Raw genomic sequence first — 23,629 nt, forward strand, 5'->3', positions numbered from 1 at the left:
CGAAATTAATTTTAATTTTGATGGAAAACTCCTCGTTTTCCTAGTTTCATTTCTTTATACGGTGTTTTCACTTTGTTGAGCAGAAATTGTTCACACAAAATGAGATATGGTATCTACCAATCAAAATAACACTATAAATGCCACTGGAATAATAAACAGAGGGCCATGAGTGCTAAAAGCCTCCAGACGGGGCCCACAAGCTATATAAGGTTGGGAACCACTTTTCTACGCAATGCATTAAAAAGGCTAGACTCAGACTAGAAGCCAACAGTCATTCTTGATCCAAATCTAAAAGGCAGAACAAAGATGCAGCAGACTGTAATTAACCGGATTCCATTTGCGTGTTGTATGTGTTATCTACTGTGATTGTGTTGAGTAAGTTGTAACTTTAAAGTGTTTTATTCATCTCAGATTAATACGAGTATTATCGGAACTAACCATGATCAAATATATAACCCTGTTTATGCTTATTGGAATAATTTCCACGGAGAACGCATCGTCTTTGGATAATTATGGGACAGTACTGACCGAGCAAATGAATCGATATTGCCAAACGTATATGTGTCAACATACCGACCATACATCGGTAAGACAACAGAGAGAGCCGCGGGTTGGAAAAGCTGGGCCAGAGGGCCCACCTGGACTACCCGGAATAGTCGGTCCCCGTGGACCTGCTGGAAGCGTCGGTCCACAAGGGGTCAAAGGTCAGCCCGGGGTTTCTGGACCATCGGGTGAAGTGAACTACACCAGGATCGTGGAGATAGTTGGGGAGAAAATAGGTAAGATTTTATTTGGTTTAAAGCACGTTCTCTGTGGCAAATAATCAATACGGTCACCCATATTACTAAGCCGTTGTGTTGTATTTTACTTAGAATAGTAGTAGCGTGTATGAATTATGTATTTATTATATCATTGAATAAAAAAAAAACATTCAACTTTAACTGGATGAACTGGAATGTCTTAACTGGACTTAATCAGGATTCCAGGTCTATGACACCAAAACTAAGAACTTTCGCTGGTCGCGGAAAATATCCTATTTTTTATATAACATGACGGTTGAGCCTGGGCGTTAAAAAATTTCACAAAAACCTATCAAGCCATTTCATTTCACATACCATTGTTGAATTGAAGCAAGAAAATTACAAAACGTGAAAATTAATTTATTCTGTTAATTAATTAAATCCAGTGTTTTATTAAAAAAATTATTGAATTTCTTTGTAACATTTCAGGAAAGTATCTTCTTCCTAACAAAGATTGTAGCAACTTCGACACAAATGAAATGGCTTTGCTTCAGAACGAGACTGGCGGTGTGTTCGAAATCAATACGATCAAGCTGGAACATCGACTCAGGGTTTATTGCGACGTAGAAACAGATGGAGGGAAATGGATGGTAAGAAGTGGTATTTTCCAGAATGTTTCGCAATTTTATTTCCATATTCTTTTTTCTAAATTGTTAAAACGAAGCTCGTGATCTATGTGGTAACTTCAGAGGGAAATTAGCATCCTGTTTGCAAGGGGTTTTATAACGCACGATTTTTTCATGCCGTCTAGCTTCGTATGTCTGAAGTCTCAGTTTGTATATTGGCAACATAATTTTCAATCAGAACGTTATATCATATGAATTTTTCACATTAATATGGCACCTCCGAACAATGTACCAAATAAGCTAATGAATTTATTTGTAGAGAACCTTAAATATTGCAATTGCATTCCATGACTGATATTACATGGGTGGGTTATATTTTTTTATATTTTCGGCCAACAGGTTTTCCAACGAAGGTCTAACGGAATGCTCGATTTCGCCTCGTATAACTGGAAAGATTATGTGGAGGGATTTGGAAACCCAAAATCTGAATATTGGATGGGTAAGAAAAATGATTGTTGGAAAGGATAGGCTTGTAAAAAGAAAACTTTCCGAGGAACTTCTAGTTCTTATCATTTATAACGTAACCTGGTTAACATATCACCAAAAAACTGTTAAATCTGGCAACTAGATTCTATGATATATTCAAAATCTTACTAAATTAAAACGATTAGAATTGAATGTAACTTTACTCCATGTGTGATAGCATGAATTTAAACTATGCTGAAGTGCAAATATTCTTCCAAATATAGTCGCTTGCGAGTCTTGTCCAGAGTGAATTCGTGAAACACATAATAAAATACAAATAATTTACAATATTCTCAAATTTGTTAGGATTGGAGAAACTTCATCGATTAACATCAGACGGTGAATTTGAACTCAGAATTGATTTGGAAGATTGGGAGGGAAATAAACGCTACGCCAAGTATTCGTAAGTATTTCATCAATTATATTTTACCCGTTTTTTACAGCTGTGGGTATTGCGGACGGAGACTCCGGTTTCTGAATCGGAAACGACAATTTTTGATTGAAAAAGCTGAATCATTCGGAATACTTTTCATATTTAATTGGAAGAATTTGACTCCGACAAATTTGTTTATTATTTCAAATCCGACTTCTCATCTTCATTAATGAAAAGTTTTCTGGTCGATTAATAGCTTTGTTTATGAGATTGACCAAGTTGACTGAATAAGACAAAACTAGGAAATTATCGATAGTCTCAAAACAGCCGCCTTCCTATTAGTAACACTTTGTTTAGATTCTTACAAATCCGGTCGAGCATTTCTCGCGGCCTGTATCATCATATAGGTGATGCAAAACTGATTTTTCGGGTTTCAGGACTGAATATGAAATTCTATATTAAAACGCATTATATCTATGTTGTTGAAATAATATTTTTATTTCAGGTCGTTTTCCATCGGATCCGCTTCTACAAAATATCAACTCAATGTTGGAGGATATTCAGGAAATGCTAGGGATTCACTTACAGAGGGACATAACGGAATGAAGTTTTCGACAAAGGATCAGGACAATGATATGGATGGTGGCAACTGTGCAAGTCATTTTAACAGTGGTGGATGGTGGTTTAATAAATGCTTTGACTCAAGCCTCAACGGTAAATATATCAGTGGAGGTCAGACTAGTAGAGATGGTGAAGGAGTCATCTGGGTACATTGGAAGGGAAGCAGATACTCACTGAAGTTCACGGAAATGAAATTCCGTCCGAGAGTGTAAAGATGTTAAAACATCAATCAATCAAAACCAAGACTCTGGAGTTAGAGTCGCATTTTCAAAATTTTTCTAAATCGATGTTGCAATTTTGAACGAAAATTTAATTAAATACAAGATAAAACTAATCCTATAAAATTTTTGTTTTCCTGAAAACTAAATCAAAAGTGTTTTTTCTAATTTTAAGAATTAAAATTTTGAATTCTTTCAGGTTCTTATTTGAAATTATAGGACCAAATTTTTTCACCTAATCAACCTAGATCGAGTTTTCATTTGTAATACATTAATATAACAAATACCTGAACCAGCCATTTGGTCAATATTCTAAATATCCGTTTAATCTCGTATGAACACATGTAGAATTATTTTCTGTTTCGGACCTTTAAATAGTAGAATGTAAATAAACAAATTGTTTCATGCAAATGTCTTAAAACTTTCATTAAATCTAGTAAATTCGTTGTTTTGAATTCATTCAAGTTTCTTCAAATGTACATAGTAATTTTTAATCATTTAATTCTTGATATCATGCTCAGATGTCAATAAATCATGTATTAGACAACAGGCTTGATATCGTATTTGGGTTGGAGAACGGAAAGACAGCTGATTGCGAGCGCGATTGATGTTTGTAAATTTTACAAATGTACTTTTGTGGGAATGGTCGTTTGCGAGAATGTTACTTTGTTGAAAGTCATTTTGCGAGAATAAAGTCTGTAGGAAACGACTATTTTCAAATAATGCAGTTTTGCGAGAACGAGATTTTACAAGGGTGAGGTGTTTTGACAGAAATAAATTTATGAGATTAAGCGTTACCGCAAATGTAGTTCCAAATTTAAATGGGCTGGATAGGATAGGATTTACATATTTATCCCGGGGGAGAGGAAATCCGATACGACGGCTCGACCACATGGCAAACCACGCCTCTCGCCCGGTTATCATTCCATGTCAGGTATGGGATGAGTTAGTTATTTGTTTGCGGAAGCATTGACTTGATGGTGGAGAAAGCCGTAACCGACCAGCGGTTACGTAAACCACCCTACGCCGGCGAGGAGTCTATCAATCCTCTCGCACATAACTATCCACGCGTGGGATTTGTGCCTGTGAACCACCGTGCCTTGTCACACCGCCGCGGCTAACTGTGACGTCAATCTTCAAATTTTATTGCTAACATACTTCAATTTTGATTACCTTACACTGGTTGTGGTGCGGAGCAATTATGTGCGATAGAATTGCTTGACTTCTACCCTTTCAGAGTGGGTTAAGTAACCCGTTGGTCTGTTACGACTTTCACCACCAAGCACATATACAGCGAATGACTGGTTGACTACTTTCATACTTTGCCAGATAACCAGACGATGAGACGAGTGTCTGTGGTTCGCGATATAATTAAAATCGTCTTATCACTTTTCTTCTATCATGGAATAATTGATTAGAAATTATCTCATTCTAACGTTCAAATAAAAATTGCTTCTCCAGAATACTCCTATGTTGATGAGTATGGACATCTTACTTTCTCACATCTGCATTCGCGCAGAGACACATTTTTGCTGAAATCAATCCTTGCAACATATTCTCTTGCTATTCTGTTTATGAGTAACACTGCTATAATATTGAGCGCTATTAACCAGTGGTTATATAACTTCTCGTGTTGGTTAGAAATCCCTAAAAACTTCGAGCGAAGTCGAGTCTTTGATAAATTGGACTCTGATCATGTTCTGGACCCCCAAACATTGGCCATCCTGATAAATATACATTCTTGTAAACGCCCTATCAGGCAAATTTCTTCCAATTAAGACCGATTTTACGCGTTGGCTACCATCAACCAGTGACAGCATAAATCGTGAGAATGTGAGAAGCCATCATTGCCATCACATCTCTGATTACTCCTTTAAGTACCGACCGCCGTCGCGTGCGGACGTGGCTATCTCGAGCCGAAGATATACATTCGAGAAGTGAATCTCAGACTTAGTGACATCAATAAACAAATAACAGAAATAGCAGATTTTTGAATGATGGAATGGAAATGTGCAACATGGAAGATTTTTAAAGATATTGTGAAGATAAGTTCGGACGAAATTATGCTCTGCTCAAATATGTGACCGGATATACAAAAGTTAAACTGAACGAACTGATATTTGAAAATTCACAATCGATTTTTACATTGGCGTGTTAACGTTTTAGTAGATTTTACTAGATATATGTTCGAGCATGGAACGGAAACATGCATTCGCACCTCATTCTGGGATTTTTCGGATTGTTTGTTTACATGCCGCATCACACGCACAGCGGATATTAAATTCACTGTTTTGTTTTTGAAAAAATTGCACGCAACTTGACCAAGTTAAACGCCTGAGTAATGACCGCCGTCAATATTCATGTTCATTTGTTTGTGTTTGTGACTTGTTTTCTTTCTTTTTCGGTATGTGAACGCGTTTAATATGTTTTTAACTTATTTTTTGGGGTTTTGTTCACTTTCCAGGTGCTTCGCCTTAATCTTTTGTGTATATATGTTTATTTTGTTTTTGCGAATGAATCGAAATAAAATATTATCTTACTCTATGCCAGTTCGCAAGTTTGAATCCTGTGGAAGATAATTACCGGTAAGTGCGAGAGAGAGTAGCTGGACTCCACAAACATGCCAGGGTGGTTCACGAAACCACTTACCGAAATGGTCGGATCCTATTCTCGTACCCGACATGAACTGGTACTTGGTATATTTAATCCGGCTAGGAATGGAGATGATATAGTCCAAGCACATATTTAGAAACCCCCAATCGAGAGAAAAACATTAGTCTTTCAACATCTCTGTCAACAGGAGTTTTAGTATAAAAGTATATTTAAAATTCATATTTCCTTCACACTTGATATAAAAAGATAGAATAACTAATAAAGCCAGGATTTGCATTTCCACAAGCAACGTTTAGCACATTCAAACAGCAAAATTTGGTTTTAGTTTGGTTGTGACGGCATCAGGTCGGCCAGAATAAATTACCCAACTAGTAGGATTTGGCCCGCGGCCCGTAGTTTGCCCATGTAATCAGTAATTTTTTTTTTCACCATTCCAAAGCACACAATGTGAATACACAATACAAGAAATAGGAAATATGGTACTTTAGGGTGAAGGGAGGCGCGAGACACCAAGACTGGTGATCGAGCAGCGACACCCATGACAAGTCTAACAGTAATAGATAAATAACAGTAATATATAAATCAAACAAACAATAAATATTAGAACAGGTTTACGTTAAAGTAAGTCGAGGCGACCTACATAAATAAATACAAAATAAATAAATGTGGAAGTAAATAGTATTGCTAGTTAGACAAAATATGTACATAAAGAAACTAGTATATTAGAAAATTTTAGTCCATCATTGAAAACATGAATGCAGTAAACACTGTACGGTATCGGTACCCAAGCAAACAGCATATGGAAAAGACATCGAAATAACAAGTTCAATATTTTCAGAGTCTCCATCTATTTCAGTTACTGTGGACTGTGGGTGAAGTCAAGTGTTGAGCTGACAATGACAAGGGGTGGAGGGTGTCAGCACATCAAACAGATGTGGTGACCCGAGACAGGTAAGATGAAAGCATGACCTTCTTATATTTTATTTTAAAAGAGAGATATGTGCTTTCACGTAAACTTTGTGGAATACTATTCCATATTATGACACCTTTGTATTTCAGGGAATTTTGAGATTTGCTCAGTGAAAAGCGAGGTACAAAAAAATTGGACTTGGTTGAAGAGCGAGTGTTGTGTTCATGCACAGAGGTAAGCGAAACAAAATAATTGTCGAAAGCTGTGGGCAAGTGGTTGTTTTGAAATTGGTGCATAACTTTGGAGATCTCTAGAGTGTGAATGTCAGATAGTTTTAACACCCTTGTTTTATGGTATAGGGTGTTTAGGTTTGTACGAATAGATGCTCTAGAGAATGTTCTAACAGCTTTATTCTGTGAGATCTCCAATTTAAGAATGTTACTGAGCCCCAAGCGGTTATGGCATATTGTATGTGGGATTGAAAGAGAGCAAAGTAGACAGTTCGCAGGGTGGCATCCTGGACATAATGTCTGAGTTTTCCCAATATCCCAACCGATCTCGACCATTTTTTATGTAATTCGATAGTATGGGTGTTCCATTTTAAATTATTATCTATATGGAGCCCGAGATATTTATAGGATTGGACGACTTCCAAGTCAACCCCCCTGATTTTGATTAGAATGTCGGCATGTGTTGTTAGCGATTTTCGGCTGAAAACCATGACTTTCGATTTTTCGACATTTACAGTAAGTTTGTTGCATAACATCCACTCATATATTTTATTTATTTCTGAGTTTACAGTGTGTTGGAGTGTGGTCAAGTCTTTTCCACTAGCAAGCAGGCAGGCATCATCGGCGAAGAGCTTGGTTAGAAAATTAGAGCAGTTCGACAGGTCATTTACAGAGAGTAAAAAAGCCAAAGGCCCGATAATTGAACCCTGGACAATTCCGCACTGAATGGGCAACATTGGGGACTTATGAGAACCTAATTCAACAAATTGAAACGACCACTCAGGTAATTAGCTAGTAGTTTGCTTACATTACCTCTGAAACCATAGTGTTGCAACTTTTGAATAAGAATTTTGTGGTCCACCGTGTCAAAGGCTTTCTTTAGATCAAGGAAAGCACAACTCACATTTATCTATTTTGTCATAAATATATGATGTTAAGTCTAGGATGGCATGGCTAGTAGAGTGGTCGGGTTGGAATCCGAATTGGCATTTATTGATCAAGTTGAATTTGGTACAAAAAATTAGCATTCTCTTGTATATTAACTTTTCCAGAATAAGACCAATTGAAGATAGAATAGAAATTGGCCGATAATTAGAGGGATTATTTTTGTTGCCGCTTTTGAAGATTGGTATTACACCCGGCAATCTTTAATGAGGAGGGGAAAATACCATAATTGAATGATAAATTAAAAAAGTGACTCAATTCTGGAGAAATAATATCTGCGAATATTTTCAAAAAAAACGGGGAAATACCATCATGTCCAACTGCTTTGCCCTTTTTCAGGTTCAATATTATTTGGCGAACCTCGGTAGATGTCGCTTGCCCCAGAAAGAAAGAATGCTGTGAGGGAGCACTCAAGAAAGCTTTGAAAGATTTCTTGATTACCATATTATTCTTGAAAACAACAGAGGGGATGTGAAGCACACTTGGAAAACTATCAATGACATTATTAGAGTTAGGTCCAAAGATGAATCCATCGTCTCTGAATTGGAGCTTGAAAATGGTGCCACAGTATCCGACCCCGCCAGAATATCCGCCGAGTTCAATAAATTCTTTTCATCTGTAGGAAAGAAACTTGCTGACAATATTCCACATAGCATGTGTTAGAGTAGGGACGGGCAAACACGACCCGGGGGCCGGATCCGTCCCCCGCCATATGTTTAACTCGTCTTATTGACTTGTCTCTCCTCTGAGTAAATCTGACAATCTTCACCCCCTTTCCCGGCTTCACAGCACTCAACCAGTAAACATTGCAGAAATATCAACTTGCCACTTGCGTGGACGATTTTTAATCTTAACCCATCGGTTCCCAAACCTTTTCTGTCACATTCCTCTCTTGGCCTATTTTTAAGCTCCTAATTCCTTTAACAATACAGATACAAACTCTATTAAAATTTGTTACACAATATTCGACGCAACGTTTGTACATTTTGAATAGTTCATAATGTATGCATATATTATTTTCTTTAGAGGCTCTTAGGATATTGATTTAACAACGATTATTTTATTCGACGTTTTGTTCAGTTTCAGGAGCCAGTGCTCTGTAATGAGCTTATATAATTTGGAATTTTCTACGGGCTGTTTGAGATTGTTTTTTTGCGTGCGATGACGTCATCCAAATTAAAAATTGCCCATCTTGTTGCGGTTCCGTGTTCGCTGTTATCAGTTGCTCAGGCAAAGTTGTGAAGATTGAAAGATTTTTTATGATGACATATTCGTTCTATTTCGTTTTGGTCGTGTCTGTATATTTTACCATTGCTCACTTGTTTCTATCATTATTGGTTTCTGGTGTAGGGATTTGTTCGGCGTCAAACGCGGGCACTCCCGTAGTATGTGTACCAGTTTAGTGTTAGGCCATAATTTTATTCCGATTTTTCCTATTTTAGTTCTATTACGAGTTCGAGGACTGTCTGTGTTAGTCAAGTGAATATACCCCTGTCCATAGGTTTCATTTTCTTTACACAACTTGTTGTAAAATGAACGAACAAAGTAAGTTACTTCCATATTGGTACACATACTTCTGGAGCACCCAAACGCGTGTAAAAACGTGCTATAAAGCAAACACCAGTTGTTCTATTTACTTACATATAACAGTCAACTTTCTGAAAATTGCAACTCGCACTATGAGATCAAAAGCAAATGATCAAGTTTTGGCAACAACTTGGCACGCGTTTATGAAATTAGGACTTTCCCAATGTAGCAAAAATTGTTCCAGACAGAATTAGTCAATAGCTGTGTAAATTTAAGGTCAATACTAGAAAAAATATTTAATATCAGATAATTAAAGCGAACAACGTAGCAGACGACTGTTACATTTTGTTTCATAAATCGATTATTACATAACAATTTGGAGTTTTAGATGATAATGAAAACACAATTAAAATATTTTTTTGCTGTCATCGAAACTAGTTTAATGCTCGCAGACGTATAACAAAGTGTTTTCTGGTTTTCATTTGTCAGCTCGAGTTGATTGAACAGTTTAATCTTTTATAGGGTTAGTATGGGCTTGCAGATAAACCATCAAAGTTATGTTTTGTAGTTTGAGTTATTAGAACATATTGAAAGTTCATGGGCTTAGCAAAAAATAGGTAAATTTTTTAACTTAGAGCTTTGTATACGTTGCTTTCATTAAACATTTTTCTCGGACACCGAAAAGTGCAAGCAGACGCTAATTTGAATATAGAAAATGTGGAATGTTCTTGAGCTCCTCTTTCCACAACTTTTACATGGAACAACATCTGTTACCGATGTGCGATATCTTGCGATACTTGTAAGTGAAGGAGCAAAAGTTATGTATTTTGGTTGTTATTTGTCAACGCCAGTTGATAGAACAGTTTGAACGTTTATATCGGTATTGCAAGAGATGTAATATGTAATAATTTCAGCTTTGAGATTTTGGTACAAAAATTGTTTTATGTAATTGGCTATCTTGCAGACGCGCCTCCGAAGTAACGTATTTTGTATATAATTTGTCTATTTCAGTTAACACGTTTAGTAAATTAATCAAAAAATATGAAACATATAACAGTTTTAGCTTGGAGCTTCTTATACATCCATTTTTCACACATTTCCCTTCGAACAAGTAGCGTATTCTGGGTATTGTTTGTTTGCAATAAAAAATGACAATTGTAATATATGACAATTTTAGCTTTTGGTGGGACGTTTTTTAATGTCTTCCACCCAGAAGAAAGTGATTCCCTCGATTTGCGAAGAGCTACTCTACTCACAAAATTTGTTCTGGTTTTTATTTGTACTGTACAAGAACTCTACTGGTTATGTAATAAGCTACCTTATAGAAGCGCTATTATCGAAATGCTTAATAGTTTTTTTTTCTATTCGTCTTCTAGTTAACAGTGGAAGCGTAAGATATGCAATATACAATAATATTTATAGCTGTTAGTTTTTATCTTTTTTTCTATATGACAATTTTCCAGGATTTTCACTCAAAACAAGGCCCTATACGGGCTTTCACTAATATGCAAACGAATACCATGTAGACGCGCCATAAATGAAATACCTTTTCGGTATATTTAATAATTTCAACTTAGAATTCCAACTTAAAAACTTTCACTAGTTCTCGTTGCTAGAATTTTGTGATAACTTTGTGTGATTTTCTATGTATGGAACTTTATTCAAATGGTTTAGACTCTAAACTTTAGAGTGAGCATATGAAGTGGGATTCATGGTGAGTTAGGATTCACATATTTCTCCCGGGGAGAGGAAAGCCGATAAGACGGCTTAACCATATGGAGAACCACGGCCTCTCGTCCTGTTACCAGTCCATGTTGGGTATGGGATTAGTTTTAGGTATTTGTTTTTCGGAAGCATGGCGTTGCGGCTCAATGTTGTTGTCGCTAGAATGCTATTGATTTTATTAATTTCAGAAACTTTCTGAGGGTTCTATGTTTCCACATTTTCTGTTATCTGGTGTTCAGGCAAAGTCATGAAGATTGAAAGTTTGTCCATACATCTACTGTGACAGATTACATATCCGTTCTATTTCTTTTTGGATTTTGTTGCTCACCTGTTTTCATAGTTTATATCATTATTGGTCTCTGGTGTAGAGCTTTGTTCGGCGTCGAACGCGGGTACTCCCGTAGTATGTGTACCAGGTTGGGATTAGGCCATAATTTTATTCTGATTTTTGTATTTTATTTCTATCAAGAGTTCGGGGACTGTCTGTGTTAGCCAAGTGAATACACCCCCTACCCATAGGCTTCCTTTAAACAACTTGATGTAAAGTAGGCGAACAAAATTAGTTACCTCCATTTTGGTACACGTACTTCTGAAGCGCCCAAACACGTGTGAAAATCGTTCTATAGAGCAAAAAAAAACAGTTGTTCCATTTACTTGCATATAACAGTCAACCTTCTGAAAATTGCAACTCGCACAATGAGATCAAAAGCATGTGACAACTTGGCACGAGTTTATGAAATTAGGCCTTCCACCATGAAGCTATTGTTTCAGACACAATTAATCAATAGCTGTGTAGGACCAGTAAATTTAAGGTCACTACTACAAAAATATATTTTAGTATTAGATGATTAAAGCGAACAACACAGCAGACGACTATCACATTTTGTTTCATACATCGATTATTAAATAATAGTTGAAAATTTTAGAAGATGATGACAAGACAATTAAAAAAGTTATTGCTGTCATCGAAACTAGTTTAACGTTAGCAGAAGTTTAACAAAGTTTATTCTGGTTTTTATTTTTCAGGTCAAATTAGTTTAACAGTTTTATCTTTTATAGGGTTAGCATAGGCTTGCAAATAAACCATCAAATGTATACAATTAGTTTGGGTTATTAGAACAGATTGTAAGTTCGTGGGCTCAGGTCAAAATATGCAAATTTAATAATTTAACTCAGATCTCTGTATACGTAGTTTCTTTATATCCTTTGTCTGAGAGAACGCACTGTACAAACCACTGATTTGAAAAGTTGCTTACTATTTACTTACATATAACAGTAAACTTTCTGAAAATTACAACACGCACTATGAGATCAAAAGCAAGTGATCACGTTCAGGCAACAACTTGGCATGAGTTTATGAAATTAGGACTTTTCGGATTTAGCAAAAATTGTTCCAGACATAATTAATCAATTGCTGTTGAGAATTTAAAGTCACAACAAGTCAAAACAAAATAGGATATTGAATGCGTTATAAAAGTGCGCTACGATGCGCCACACCGCCGAGTCAAGAATAGGGTACTCCTGTAGTATATGCACCTGGTTAGAGTTAGGCCGTAATTTTATTCTGATTTTCTATAATTTAGTTCTATTACGAGTTACGGGGACTGTCTGTGTTAGCCAAGAGGATATACCCCCTGCTTATAGGTTTCAGTCCCTTTACACTACTTGATGTAAAGTAGGCGAACAAAATTAGTTATTGGTACACATACTTCTGGAGCACCAAATAATGTTGGAAAACTATTCAACAGTAACTACCGATACACTTCTGGAGCGCCGAGAATATAATCCATGGTTCCCCATATGATTAGGTCAAATTCATTGGCTTTTACAAGAATGACTGTGAATAATCTAAACCTATCACAGTATTGATATTACAACTCCAGAACTCCATTACACAAAAAAGATAGACAGATAGTTTATTTTGAAAACCCCATAATATAGGCCTACACTGATTCAAATGAAGAATTTTGAAAGGCGAACAAAACCTTTGAAAAAGTTGTGTCAAAATAAAATTATACTTATTGTCGCGGTATAAGATCTTGCTGCTGTGGTTGCAAATATGTCAGAAGACCAAAAGATTTCAGATTGGTTATTTATTGTACGGCAACTTCACAATCTAAAACTTGAAACAGCAAAAACAGAGCACACAACGAAACGCAACCCACCTCCAGACCAACGGCCGGAGAACGAGAACAAGAGATATATTTTCTCTCGCACGTGTAATTGGGTGGTCGCAGTCCAGACCCGGTCAAAACTGCCCAAATTAGGTCTGGTATAGTTTAGTATCACAAGTACTTCCAGTATTCCGCACGGTGGACATTTTTGAAATTTTAATATGTGTTTCATGAATCTCTATAAAAGATACGGTCTCAATGATTCGGGTGAGAAAAAATTATTTCTTACATAAATTACGCTTTAACTCAGTTAAATTGAGAATGCCTTAAATTTTTCCTTAAATCTGGTGGAATTTCCCTACTTTCCGCACGGTGAAATGTTTTAAAATTGTAGTATATATTTTACATATGTCCACCAAAAATACTGTGTTGATGGATTGGATGAGAAAGAATTATTTCTTGCATAAATTAAGCTTCAACTAAATTGACGACTTTGTCGATAAATAAGGGCAAATTTATATCTATCTATTCATTTTAACGAAAAAAATGTAGGTTTCAATCATTCTCTGTATTATTATGTTTCTTCTTACTTTTGATTCCTAAAAAGGGGAATTGCCTCATTAATTCCACCCATTTTGTCGCAATTAACTATTGCGTATTTAAGAATGGTTGCGTTTATGGTTCAATGCATAGTAATTCTATTCATACTTCGTGGACAAATTTATTTGAGCAAACTTGCATAAAATAATTTTAACGTGGAAATATCTCGAACATCATGAGGTGGAGTTCTTTATTTTCATGGTTCATGGTTCAATGCATGGGAATTCCATTCATAGGTCGTGGGGCTTTGGTTCACACGCAATGAGGAGCTGAGATATCGAGTTGTTGAATTGTGAACAAATCACTCGTTATTTATTCGTGTCGTATTTTGCCCACGACTCTCTCTCTCTTTTATCTTTTAGAGATTATATCGCATAAAATGTGGCGCAACTTCAATCTCATTCATATTTCGCTTTGTCAGTGTCTGATGATAAAATAATTTTAGTTCAGTGTAGTTGTAGTGATAGGTGGGTTAGATTGGCAGTTTTTGATGTTATTGGAATTGAGGTTGCATTTCTAAATTAACCTAAGTCGGTTAGATTCGATATTTTAAGAAGATCATTTTGAACATTTTGCCATATCAAAATTTAATGATTTATAGTTGCTATATAGATTTTAAAAATTAGATTGTTTGGAGCTGAAACCAATATAATTAGTCACGGCTTCTGGTTTCGACCAACGGCCGGCAACCAACTTGCTTAATGGTAAATAAGTTCATGGACGCCATCTTGTGCCATATTTGGGAAACGCGAAACAATGGAGTCTTATGGGAAATTTTCGTCGTGTTGTTGTACCGAATCGAATAAGTCCGCTGTTATAAGGGCTAGAATGAAACTGAAGGGTGGATTTTGAACTTTAAGATATATGCTATCTAAATATATAACGCAGATTTTATAGTGATACGCCAATTTGAGGCTGTAAAATGTCTCCGCAACAATCAATCCTACAATGTCATTTGTTCTTCTAGCGCATGGCTGAGCAATAGGGCATTATGGAGCTTGACAGACGAAAAATGTTAACCAGAAAATAGAAACGGCCATTGAAGCAAAGTTGGGTCGGCCGGAAATTTGACGAATAAACACAACTTTTCATCTGTGACATCATAAGGAAAGCCTTTGTCATATTGTTAATAATAACGATTAGAATGACTAATTTACTTCGGAAGCAACTCGGAACCGGTATACTTGTCTTCAAAGACAATTTAATGTACTAAAAATGTAATTTGGCCAACATGAAAGAATATAAGCATGTAAGGCTAAGATTCTACTTCAAAATACGACCTTGAAAATTTTTCTACCTAAAATATTAGTGAAAATAATAGGTATGTTTCAATAATTGTGTTGGAACTTTTCATAAGGCGCCGTGTTGAATTGTCGAGAACATTAGGCACAAGATGGCGTCCATTGTCTGAGCGTTGCCCCGCTCATATTATATATACGCTTTGGTTCCGACCTGCTCCGACTCCAGACCTGGTTTAAACCATCTATTTTTGGAACCTGATTTTTGAAAAGGCTCTAGACAAGCATAGGTAAAAATAGGTCAATCTAAACTGGTGGTTCTCAGCTTTTAAATTCATCAATTTAAATTCATCCTTTTGCTTATTTTAAAACTTCCTATTACTCACTATTTAATGATAAAGCGGTACTCAAGAAGTATGTGAACCAAGATGGCGGACACCGGAACGTAGTATGTGTACCAGGTTAGGGTTAGGCCATAATTTCAGGTACAAATACTACGGGAGTCACTTGGCTAGTCTCCGAACTCGTCATATAACTAAAATAAGAATAATTGGAATAATATTATGGCATATCCCTAACCTGGTACACATATCCTGGTTCCGATGTCCGCCATGTAGGTTCACATACTTCGGGAGTGTCTATGAAACCACCTATTTGTTCAATCTTTAATGGACCCAGCTACTGTTATGGGCAAGCCACACTACCGCTGTTGTAAATTTCAAGTAGTCGTGAAAGTGTGCATAAATTAATGTTGCCATACGCCAGATTTTCCCTGACATGTCCGGTATTTGAGTGGTCAATTTTGCGTCAGGGAGAAATGCTAAAAAGTGCCTAAATGTCAGAATTTGGAATACACAGAATTCCTGCTACAAATCCTCGAGTTTCCAGATATTGCGCATCCACGAAAACCTATTTTTCAGAGATATGTCACATGCAAGCTTTTTTGTGCCACACGGATAGAGTCGCATTCAGATAATTGTGATGTCACATATGAACTGTATTACCAGCATTTTGTAATCGGTATTTTGGTTGCACAACCTTTAGCTTACTCCGTGCTAGGGTTTGGTCACTAGTGCTAAAGATTAGGCAACAATTTTGCTTCTTTCGTTTTTTCTGTATTTATTCTATTCTCACAAGAAAGCGACGATAGCTTGTGCCCTTGCATACATAGTGAATTTATACCATAATAGAAATCATTAATTTTGTCAGAGATTTTGTGTTTCCACATATGGTAACCCTAGCATGAATAATTAATTATATTATACTAAATAATAGTAATACTGCGCGTGTACAAGGCAAATCGCTTCCCTTCCCTTGGAAAGAATTCCTTCCCTGTTGGGAAACGTTTTTCTCGAGCAGTTAGAGGTGGACCACAATGCTAGGCGCGAAATTAATTTTAATTTTGATGGAAAACTCCTCGTTTTCCTAGTTTCATTTCTTTATACGGTGTTTTCACTTTGTTGAGCAGAAATTGTTCACACAAAATGAGATATGGTACCAATCAAAATAACACTATAAATACCACTGGAATGATAAACAGAGGGCCAGAGTGCTAAAAGCCTCCAGACGGGGCCCACAAGCTATATAAGGTTGGGAACCACTTTTCTACGCAATGCATTAAAAAGGCTAGACTCAGACTAGAAGCCAACAGTCATTCTTGATCCAAATCTAAAAGGCAGAACAAAGATGCAGCAGACTGTAATTAACCGGATTCCATTTGCGTGTTGTATGTGTTATCTACTGTGATTATGTTGAGTAAGTTGTAATTTCAAAGTGTTTTATTCATCTCAGATTAATACGAGTATTATCGGAACTAACCATGATCAAATATATCACCCTGTTTATACTTGTTGGAATAAGTTCCACGGAGAACGCATCGTCTTTGGATAATTATGGGACAGTACTGACCGAGCAAATGAATCGATATTGCCAAACGTATATGTGTCAAGATACCGACCATACATCGGCAAGACAACAGAGAGGGCCGCTGGTTGGAAAAGCTGGGCCAAAGGGCCCAACTGGACCACCCGGAATAGCCGGTCCACGTGGACCAGCTGGAAGCGTCGGTCCTCGAGGGGTCAAAGGTCAGCCCGGGGTTTCTGGGCCATCGGGCGAAGTGAACTACACCAGAATCGAAGAGATTGTAGAAGAAAAATTAAACAGTAAGTGAGTGCCACCATTATACTACAAGCTGAATGCAAACAAAATTTTCAACATCATTTGTCATCATTTATGTGTCACTTCTTACAATCGTACATTCACTTTGTATGCGAACACTCACTCGCTGACAACAGTTTCATCCTTGGTTTATAATGTACAGTTACAGATGTTTAGACTAGTTATTATATATTAGCAAAAATAATATAGAATAAATTTTTTCAATAACGATGTCTTGATGACACATAATTATTCCAATCACGGAATAGATATTTATTTATTTATTATTGCTGTTTACAATGAACAAACCACTGGTCCAATTGCTCCCCAATCCCCATTATTAAAAAGATGAGGTTTCTAATAATAGCTTTTAAATATGTTCATATATTTTTGCCTCTAATTTTCCTGGATGGAAATGAACAACTTTTTTGCCTGTCAAATTCTACTTTGCTTTTGTCCTAATTCATTGCCAACTGATTGATTCATTTAATTTCATCAGGTATGTTCTCGCTGGTGCTTAACAAAGACTGCAGCAACTTTGCCACAACAGAGTTAGCTCTGGTAAAGAACGAAACAGGCGGCGTCTTTGCAATCTATCCAGTAAGATGGAACCAAATAATTCAGGTTTATTGCGACACATCGACAGACGGAGGAAAATGGATAGTGATAAATTTCGTCATTAATATACAAGATTACAATGATTTATGATGCACTTGTGATCCTGTATTGTCTGGATCATTTTGGGCAAACTGCAGTTATGACTCACTCAGATACAACCAGATATCATTCGAATAAAATCAATTGATACACAAAAATTTCTGTCTGGCATTCATCTGGCTGAGTGAATAGATTGTACGTAATATAAACCGCAACATATCCTTTGATTTTGCAATGCTATTTTGTACTTTGAACATTTTAAACGCACTTTAAAATAAGGCTTCACAACAAAGACAAAAAACAGTATTTATAATTTAAGTGCATAATCGCTTAATAGATATGGAGAACCACAGCCTGCAGAGTGACGTTTTTTACCAGCTGAGGTCAGATATAGAAATAGTAAATTGTAATATGCGCGTGTACTTCTTCACCAAAACAGGTCGAATATTGGCTGCGTATACCGACTAGATGGTCCAGCACGATGCACCATTATTAAGTGCCGTAGACAAGCGACTTTATATTATTCTTTGCAGGGCATTAACAGACGAATATATAATTTTTGAACATATATTTTCTGCAAATAGGTTTTCCAACGAAGGTCCAACGGAATGCTTGATTTCGCCTCGTATAACTGGATTGAATACGTGGAAGGATTTGGAAATCCAGCGAACGAATATTGGATGGGTAAGATAGATGATTGTTAAAAAGAATAGGCTTGTAAAAAAAAACTTTCAAGAAGCTTTTAGTTGTTTATCATTTATAAAGTTCCATAATTACCATATCACCAGAAAACTGGTAATTCTGGCAACGGGATTCTATGATATATTTTTCGAAAGCAAAGCTAACTAAAATGAAAATATTGACTTTAATCTATGCGTAATAGCTTGGGTGTAAACTATGCTGAAGTGCAAATATTCTCCCAAATATAGTCGCTTGTGAATCTTGAAGTGAAGCAACTAATCAAATAAAATAATTTACAATGTTCTCAAATTTGTTAGGATTGGAGAAACTACATCGATTAACATCAGACGGTGACTTTGAACTCAGAATTGATTTGGAAGATTGGGAGGGAAATAAACGCTACGCCAAGTATTCGTAAGTATTTCATCAATTATATTTTACCCGTTTTTTACAGCTGTGGGTATTGCGGACGGAGATTCCGGCTTCTGATTCGGAAACGACAATTTTTGATTAAAAAACCTGAATCATTCGGAATACTTTTCATATTTAATTGGAAGAATTTGACTCTGGCAACTTGTTTATTATTTCAAATCCGACTTCCTATCTTTACTTTGTGCTTAATGAAAAATTTTCTAGTCGATTAATAGCTTTGATTATGGGATTTACCAAGTTGACTGAATAAGACAAAACTAGGAAATTATCGATCGTCTCAAAACAGCCGCCTTCCTATTAGTAACACTTTGTTTAGATTCTTACAAATCCGGTCGAGCATTTCTAACGGCCTGTATCATCATATAGGTGATGCAAAACTGATTTTTCGGGTTTCAGGACTGAATATGAGATTCTATAATAAAACGCATTATATCTATGTTGTTGAAATAATATTCTCTTATTTCAGGTCGTTTTCCATCGGATCTGCTTCTACAAAATATCAACTCAATGTTGGAGGATATTCAGGAAATGCTGGGGATTCACTTGATTATCATAACGCAATGAAGTTTACGACGAGGGATCAGGACAACGATGAAAAGTCTGGTGGCAACTGTGCAAGTGAATATAACAGTGGTGGATGGTGGTTTTATAGTTGCCATCACTCAACCCTCAACGGTAAATATATCAGTGGAGGTCAGACTAGTAGAAGCTGGGAAGGAGTCATCTGGAACCATTGGAGGGGAAGCAGTCACTCACTGAAGTTCACAGAAATGAAATTCCGTCCGAGAATGTAAAGATGTTCAACCATCAATCAAAACCAAAGCCGTGGAGTTAGAGTCGTTGGTTCAAAAATTTCTAAATCGTTGTTGCAATTTTAAACTGAAACCCTAAATACAATATCAAACTTATCCTGCAAAAAGTTGTTTTCCCAATTTCTTCAAGTCAAAATACAAAATTCCAAATTTTACCAGGTACTTATTTGAAGTCAGTATTTGAAGTCGAAATTTTCCAAGTTCGTAATCTCAAATTTTTCTCATTTTGATAATATACTCGGATTCTGAACTCGGTTTCTTCAATATCTCGAACCACGTGATTTCCACAGCCTTTGGTAAAATGTAAATATATTTTCATTTCACAAAATCAACATTTAAATGACTTTTCACCTAATCAACCGAGATAGAGTTTTCATTTTTAATACATTAATATAACAAATATCTGAACTAACCATTTCGTCAATATTCTAAATATCCGTTTAATCTTGTATAAATACATGTAAAATTATATTCTGTTTGACATCTTTGAATGGTAAAATTTGAACAAAATAATTGTTTCATGCAAATGTCTTAAAACTTTCATTAAATCTAATAATTTCGTTGTTTTGAATTAATTCAAGATTTTACAAATGTACATAATAATTTTTAATCATTTAATTCTTGATAGCATGCTTAGATGTCGATAAATCATGCATTAGACAACAGGCTTGTTATTGTATTTGGGTTGGAGAACGGCAGGACAGCTGATTGCGAGCGCCATTGATGTTTGTAAATTTTACAAATGTACTTTTGTGGGAATGGTCGTTTGCGAGAATGATACTTTGATGAAAGTCATTTTGCGAGAATAAAGTCTGTAGGAAACGACTTTTTTCAAATAATGCAGTTTTGCGAGAACGAGATTTTACAAGGGCGAGGTGTTTTGACAGAAATAAATTTATGAGATTAAACGTTACCGCAAATGTAGTTCCAAATTTAAATGGGCTGGATAGGATAGGATTTACATTTTTATCCCAGGGGAGAGGAAATCCGATACGACGGCTTAACCACATGGTAAACCACGGCCTCTCGCCCGGTTATCATTTCATGTCGGGTATGGAATGAGTTAGTTATTTGTTTTCGGAAGCATTGACTTGATGGTGGAGAAAGTCGTAACCGACCAGCGGTTACGTAAACCACCTTACGGCGGCGAGGAGTCCAGCAATCCTCTCGCATATAACTATCCCCGCATGGGATTTGAACCTGCGAATCACCGTGCCTTGTCACACCGACGCGGCTAACTGTGGTGTCAATCTTCAAATTTTATTGGTAACATACTTCACTTCTGATTACCTTACACTGGTTGTGGTGCGGAGCAATTACTTGCAATAGGATTGCTTGACTTCTACCTTTTCAGAGTGGTTCATTTATCTGCTTATTGTGATAAATGTTATCTGCTACTGTTTCATGTCCTACATAAGTTAGATAGAAAATTTGGCATTATCTGCATATTATTGATTTTATTCATTGCTTCTCGCCCGGTTATCATTCCATGTCGGGTACGGAATGAGTTAGTTATTTGTTTTCGGAAGCATTGACTTGATGGCGGAGAAAGCCGTAACCGACCAGCGATTACGTGAACCAACCTACGGCGGCGAGGAGTCCAGCAATCCTCTCACACATAATTATCCTCGCATGGGATTTGAACCTGCGAACCACCGTGCCTTGTCACACCGCCGAGGCTAACTGTGACATCAATCTTCAAATTTTAATGGTAACATACTTCACTTTTGATTACCTTACACTGGTTATGGTGCGGAGCCATTATGTGCGATAGGATTGCTTGACTTCTACCTTTTCAGAGTGGTTCAAGTAACCCGTTGGTCTGTTACGACTTTCACCACCAAGTATATATACAACGAATAACTGGTTGACTATTTTCATACTTTGTCAGATAACCAGACAATAAGACGAGTGTCTGTGGTTCGCGATATAATTAAAATCGTCTTATCACTTTTCTTATCCCATGGAATAATTGATTAGGAGCTATCTCATTTTAAAGTTCAAATAAAAATTGCTTCTCTAGAATACTCCTATGTTGATGAGTATGAACTGTGGCTTTTCTCACATCTTCATTCGCGCAAAAACGCATTTTTGCTGAAATCAATCCCCGCAACATATTCTTTTTCTATTTTGTTTATGAGTAAAACTGCTATAATATTGAACGCTATTAAGTGGTTATATAACTCTTCTTGTTGGTAAGAAATCCCTAAAAACTTCGAGCGAAGTCGAGTCTTTGATGGATTGGATTCTGATCATGTTCTGGACCCCCAAACATTGGCCATCCTGATAAATATACATTCTTGTAAACGCCCTCTCAGGCAAATTTCTTCCAATTAAGACCGATTTTGTGCGTTGGCTACCATCAACCAGTGACCGCATAAATCGTGAGAATGTGAGGAGACCAGCAATGCCATCACATCTCTGATTACTCCTTCTAGTACCGACCGCCGTGCGGACGTGGCTATCTCGAGCCGAAGATATGCATTGGAGAAGTGAATCTCAGACTTAGTGACATCAATAAACAAATAACAGAAATAGCAGATTTTTTGAATGATGGAATGGAAATGTGCAACATGGGTGTAAAATGGAAGATTTTTAAAGATATTGTGAAGACAAGTTCGGACGAAATTATGCTTTGCATAAATATGTGACCGGATATACAAAAGTTAAACTGCACGAACTGATATTTAAAAATTCACAATCGATCGAGAGAAAAACATTAGTCGTCCAACATCTCTGTCAACAAGAGTTTTAGTATAAAAGTATATTTAAAATTCATTTCCTTCACACTTGATATATAAAGATAGAATAACTAATAAAGCCAGGATTTGCATTTCCACAAGCAACGTTTAGCACATTCAAATTCCCTGAACTATTTTTTGCAAAAACAGCAAAATTTGGTTTTAGTTTGGTTGTGACGGCATCAGGTGGGCCAGATTAAATTACCCAACTAGCCGGATTTGGCCCGCGGCCCATATTTTGTCCATGTCTGCTTTGACGGTTGATAAGATATCGATGTCATCGTTCCAATATGATACATTCTTTCAATGTTATGTTATTGTTGTGAAAATAGATTTTTCAACTACTGGACCAATTGCTTTGAAATTTTAAAGATTGTTGTTGGCGCTAGAAGGCGATTACTTTTATCTATTTCAAAAATATCTGTCAGCTCTATGGGATTCGTTTTTCACTTCGTTTTGCGTGACGACGCCATCAAAATTAAAAGTACCGTGCTTCCGTGATCTCAGCCATCTAGCGACCAGACTACCGGTAATGTTAGAGATTTTATACTACTTGGTCTTCGCGTCCATCTAAATGAGCATTGCTAACTTGTTATTAGATTATTATCAGTGGTAGACTGTAGCCGGAACGCCGTTCCGGTTATTAAATATTTCATTGCATTCGCGTCTTTGTTATTGAAATAAAATTGTGTCATGGTACGATCAGTTTCTCTGACAAACATAGTTACCAACTGTACGTTTTGATACGTCTTTTTACAGCAGACAAATAATTATTAAAGCCGTAACGTGTAACGGATGTATCCTCGAACTTTGACCTCAGTAATATTGAAGCCCGTATTAAATTAATAGAAAACCATTGCGATACTGAGCCCTATGTATAGACTTGTCTTTGCAGTCATAATTCTGTGTGCGTGGTGTTATTGTTGATGTTCCTTAGGACAAGTTCGGACGAAATTATGCTTTGCATAAATATGTGACCGGATATACAAAAGTTAAACTGCACGAACTGATATTTAAAAATTCACAATCGATCGAGAGAAAAACATTAGTCGTCCAACATCTCTGTCAACAAGAGTTTCAGTATAAAAGTATATTTAAAATTCATTTCCTTCACACTTGATATAAAAAGATAGAATAACTAATA

The 23,629-nt window shown here is 36.4% G+C and overlaps 2 protein-coding genes and 1 long non-coding RNA gene across 3 annotated transcripts; all 3 read left to right on the forward strand.

The window, feature by feature from the left end:
- Nucleotides 1-427: 427 nt before the first annotated feature.
- Nucleotides 428-20,341, forward strand: LOC120335570 (fibrinogen-like protein 1). The gene is made up of 5 exons (XM_078113986.1): nt 428-779; nt 1,230-1,390; nt 1,766-1,865; nt 18,818-18,914; nt 19,399-20,341. Exons 1-5 carry the CDS (start codon nt 440-442, stop codon nt 19,724-19,726), a joined length of 1,026 nt encoding a protein of 341 aa, XP_077970112.1. The 5' UTR covers nt 428-439; the 3' UTR covers nt 19,727-20,341.
- On the forward strand, nt 6,562-7,499 carry LOC120337424 (uncharacterized). Its single transcript, XR_013476607.1, has 3 exons — nt 6,562-6,667; nt 6,776-6,860; nt 7,428-7,499. It is a non-coding gene; the product is annotated as an uncharacterized LOC120337424 (long non-coding RNA).
- Nucleotides 16,825-18,523, forward strand: LOC120335600 (uncharacterized). The gene is made up of 3 exons (XM_078113746.1): nt 16,825-17,167; nt 17,662-17,825; nt 18,404-18,523. Exons 1-3 carry the CDS (start codon nt 16,825-16,827, stop codon nt 18,521-18,523), a joined length of 627 nt encoding a protein of 208 aa, XP_077969872.1.
- Nucleotides 20,342-23,629: the final 3,288 nt, after the last annotated feature.

This window comes from Styela clava, chromosome 6 (genome assembly GCF_964204865.1).
Source record: "Styela clava chromosome 6, kaStyClav1.hap1.2, whole genome shotgun sequence".
Classification (NCBI taxonomy): domain Eukaryota; kingdom Metazoa; phylum Chordata; class Ascidiacea; order Stolidobranchia; family Styelidae; genus Styela; species Styela clava.

Excerpts from the sequence above, each read along its gene's own strand:
- LOC120335570 (XM_078113986.1), top strand. The coding sequence starts at position 440 with ATGATCAAATATATAACCCTGTTTATGCTTATTGGAATAATTTCCACG. Across the intron at positions 1,391-1,765 it reads CAGATGGAGGGAAATGGATG|GTTTTCCAACGAAGGTCTAA; the intron begins GTAAGAAGTGGT and ends TTCGGCCAACAG. Across the intron at positions 1,866-18,817 it reads AAAATCTGAATATTGGATGG|GATTGGAGAAACTACATCGA; the intron begins GTAAGAAAAATG and ends CAAATTTGTTAG.
- LOC120335600 (XM_078113746.1), top strand. The coding sequence starts at position 16,825 with ATGATCAAATATATCACCCTGTTTATACTTGTTGGAATAAGTTCCACG. Across the intron at positions 17,168-17,661 it reads TGTAGAAGAAAAATTAAACA|GTATGTTCTCGCTGGTGCTT; the intron begins GTAAGTGAGTGC and ends TAATTTCATCAG. Across the intron at positions 17,826-18,403 it reads CAGACGGAGGAAAATGGATA|GTTTTCCAACGAAGGTCCAA; the intron begins GTGATAAATTTC and ends TTCTGCAAATAG.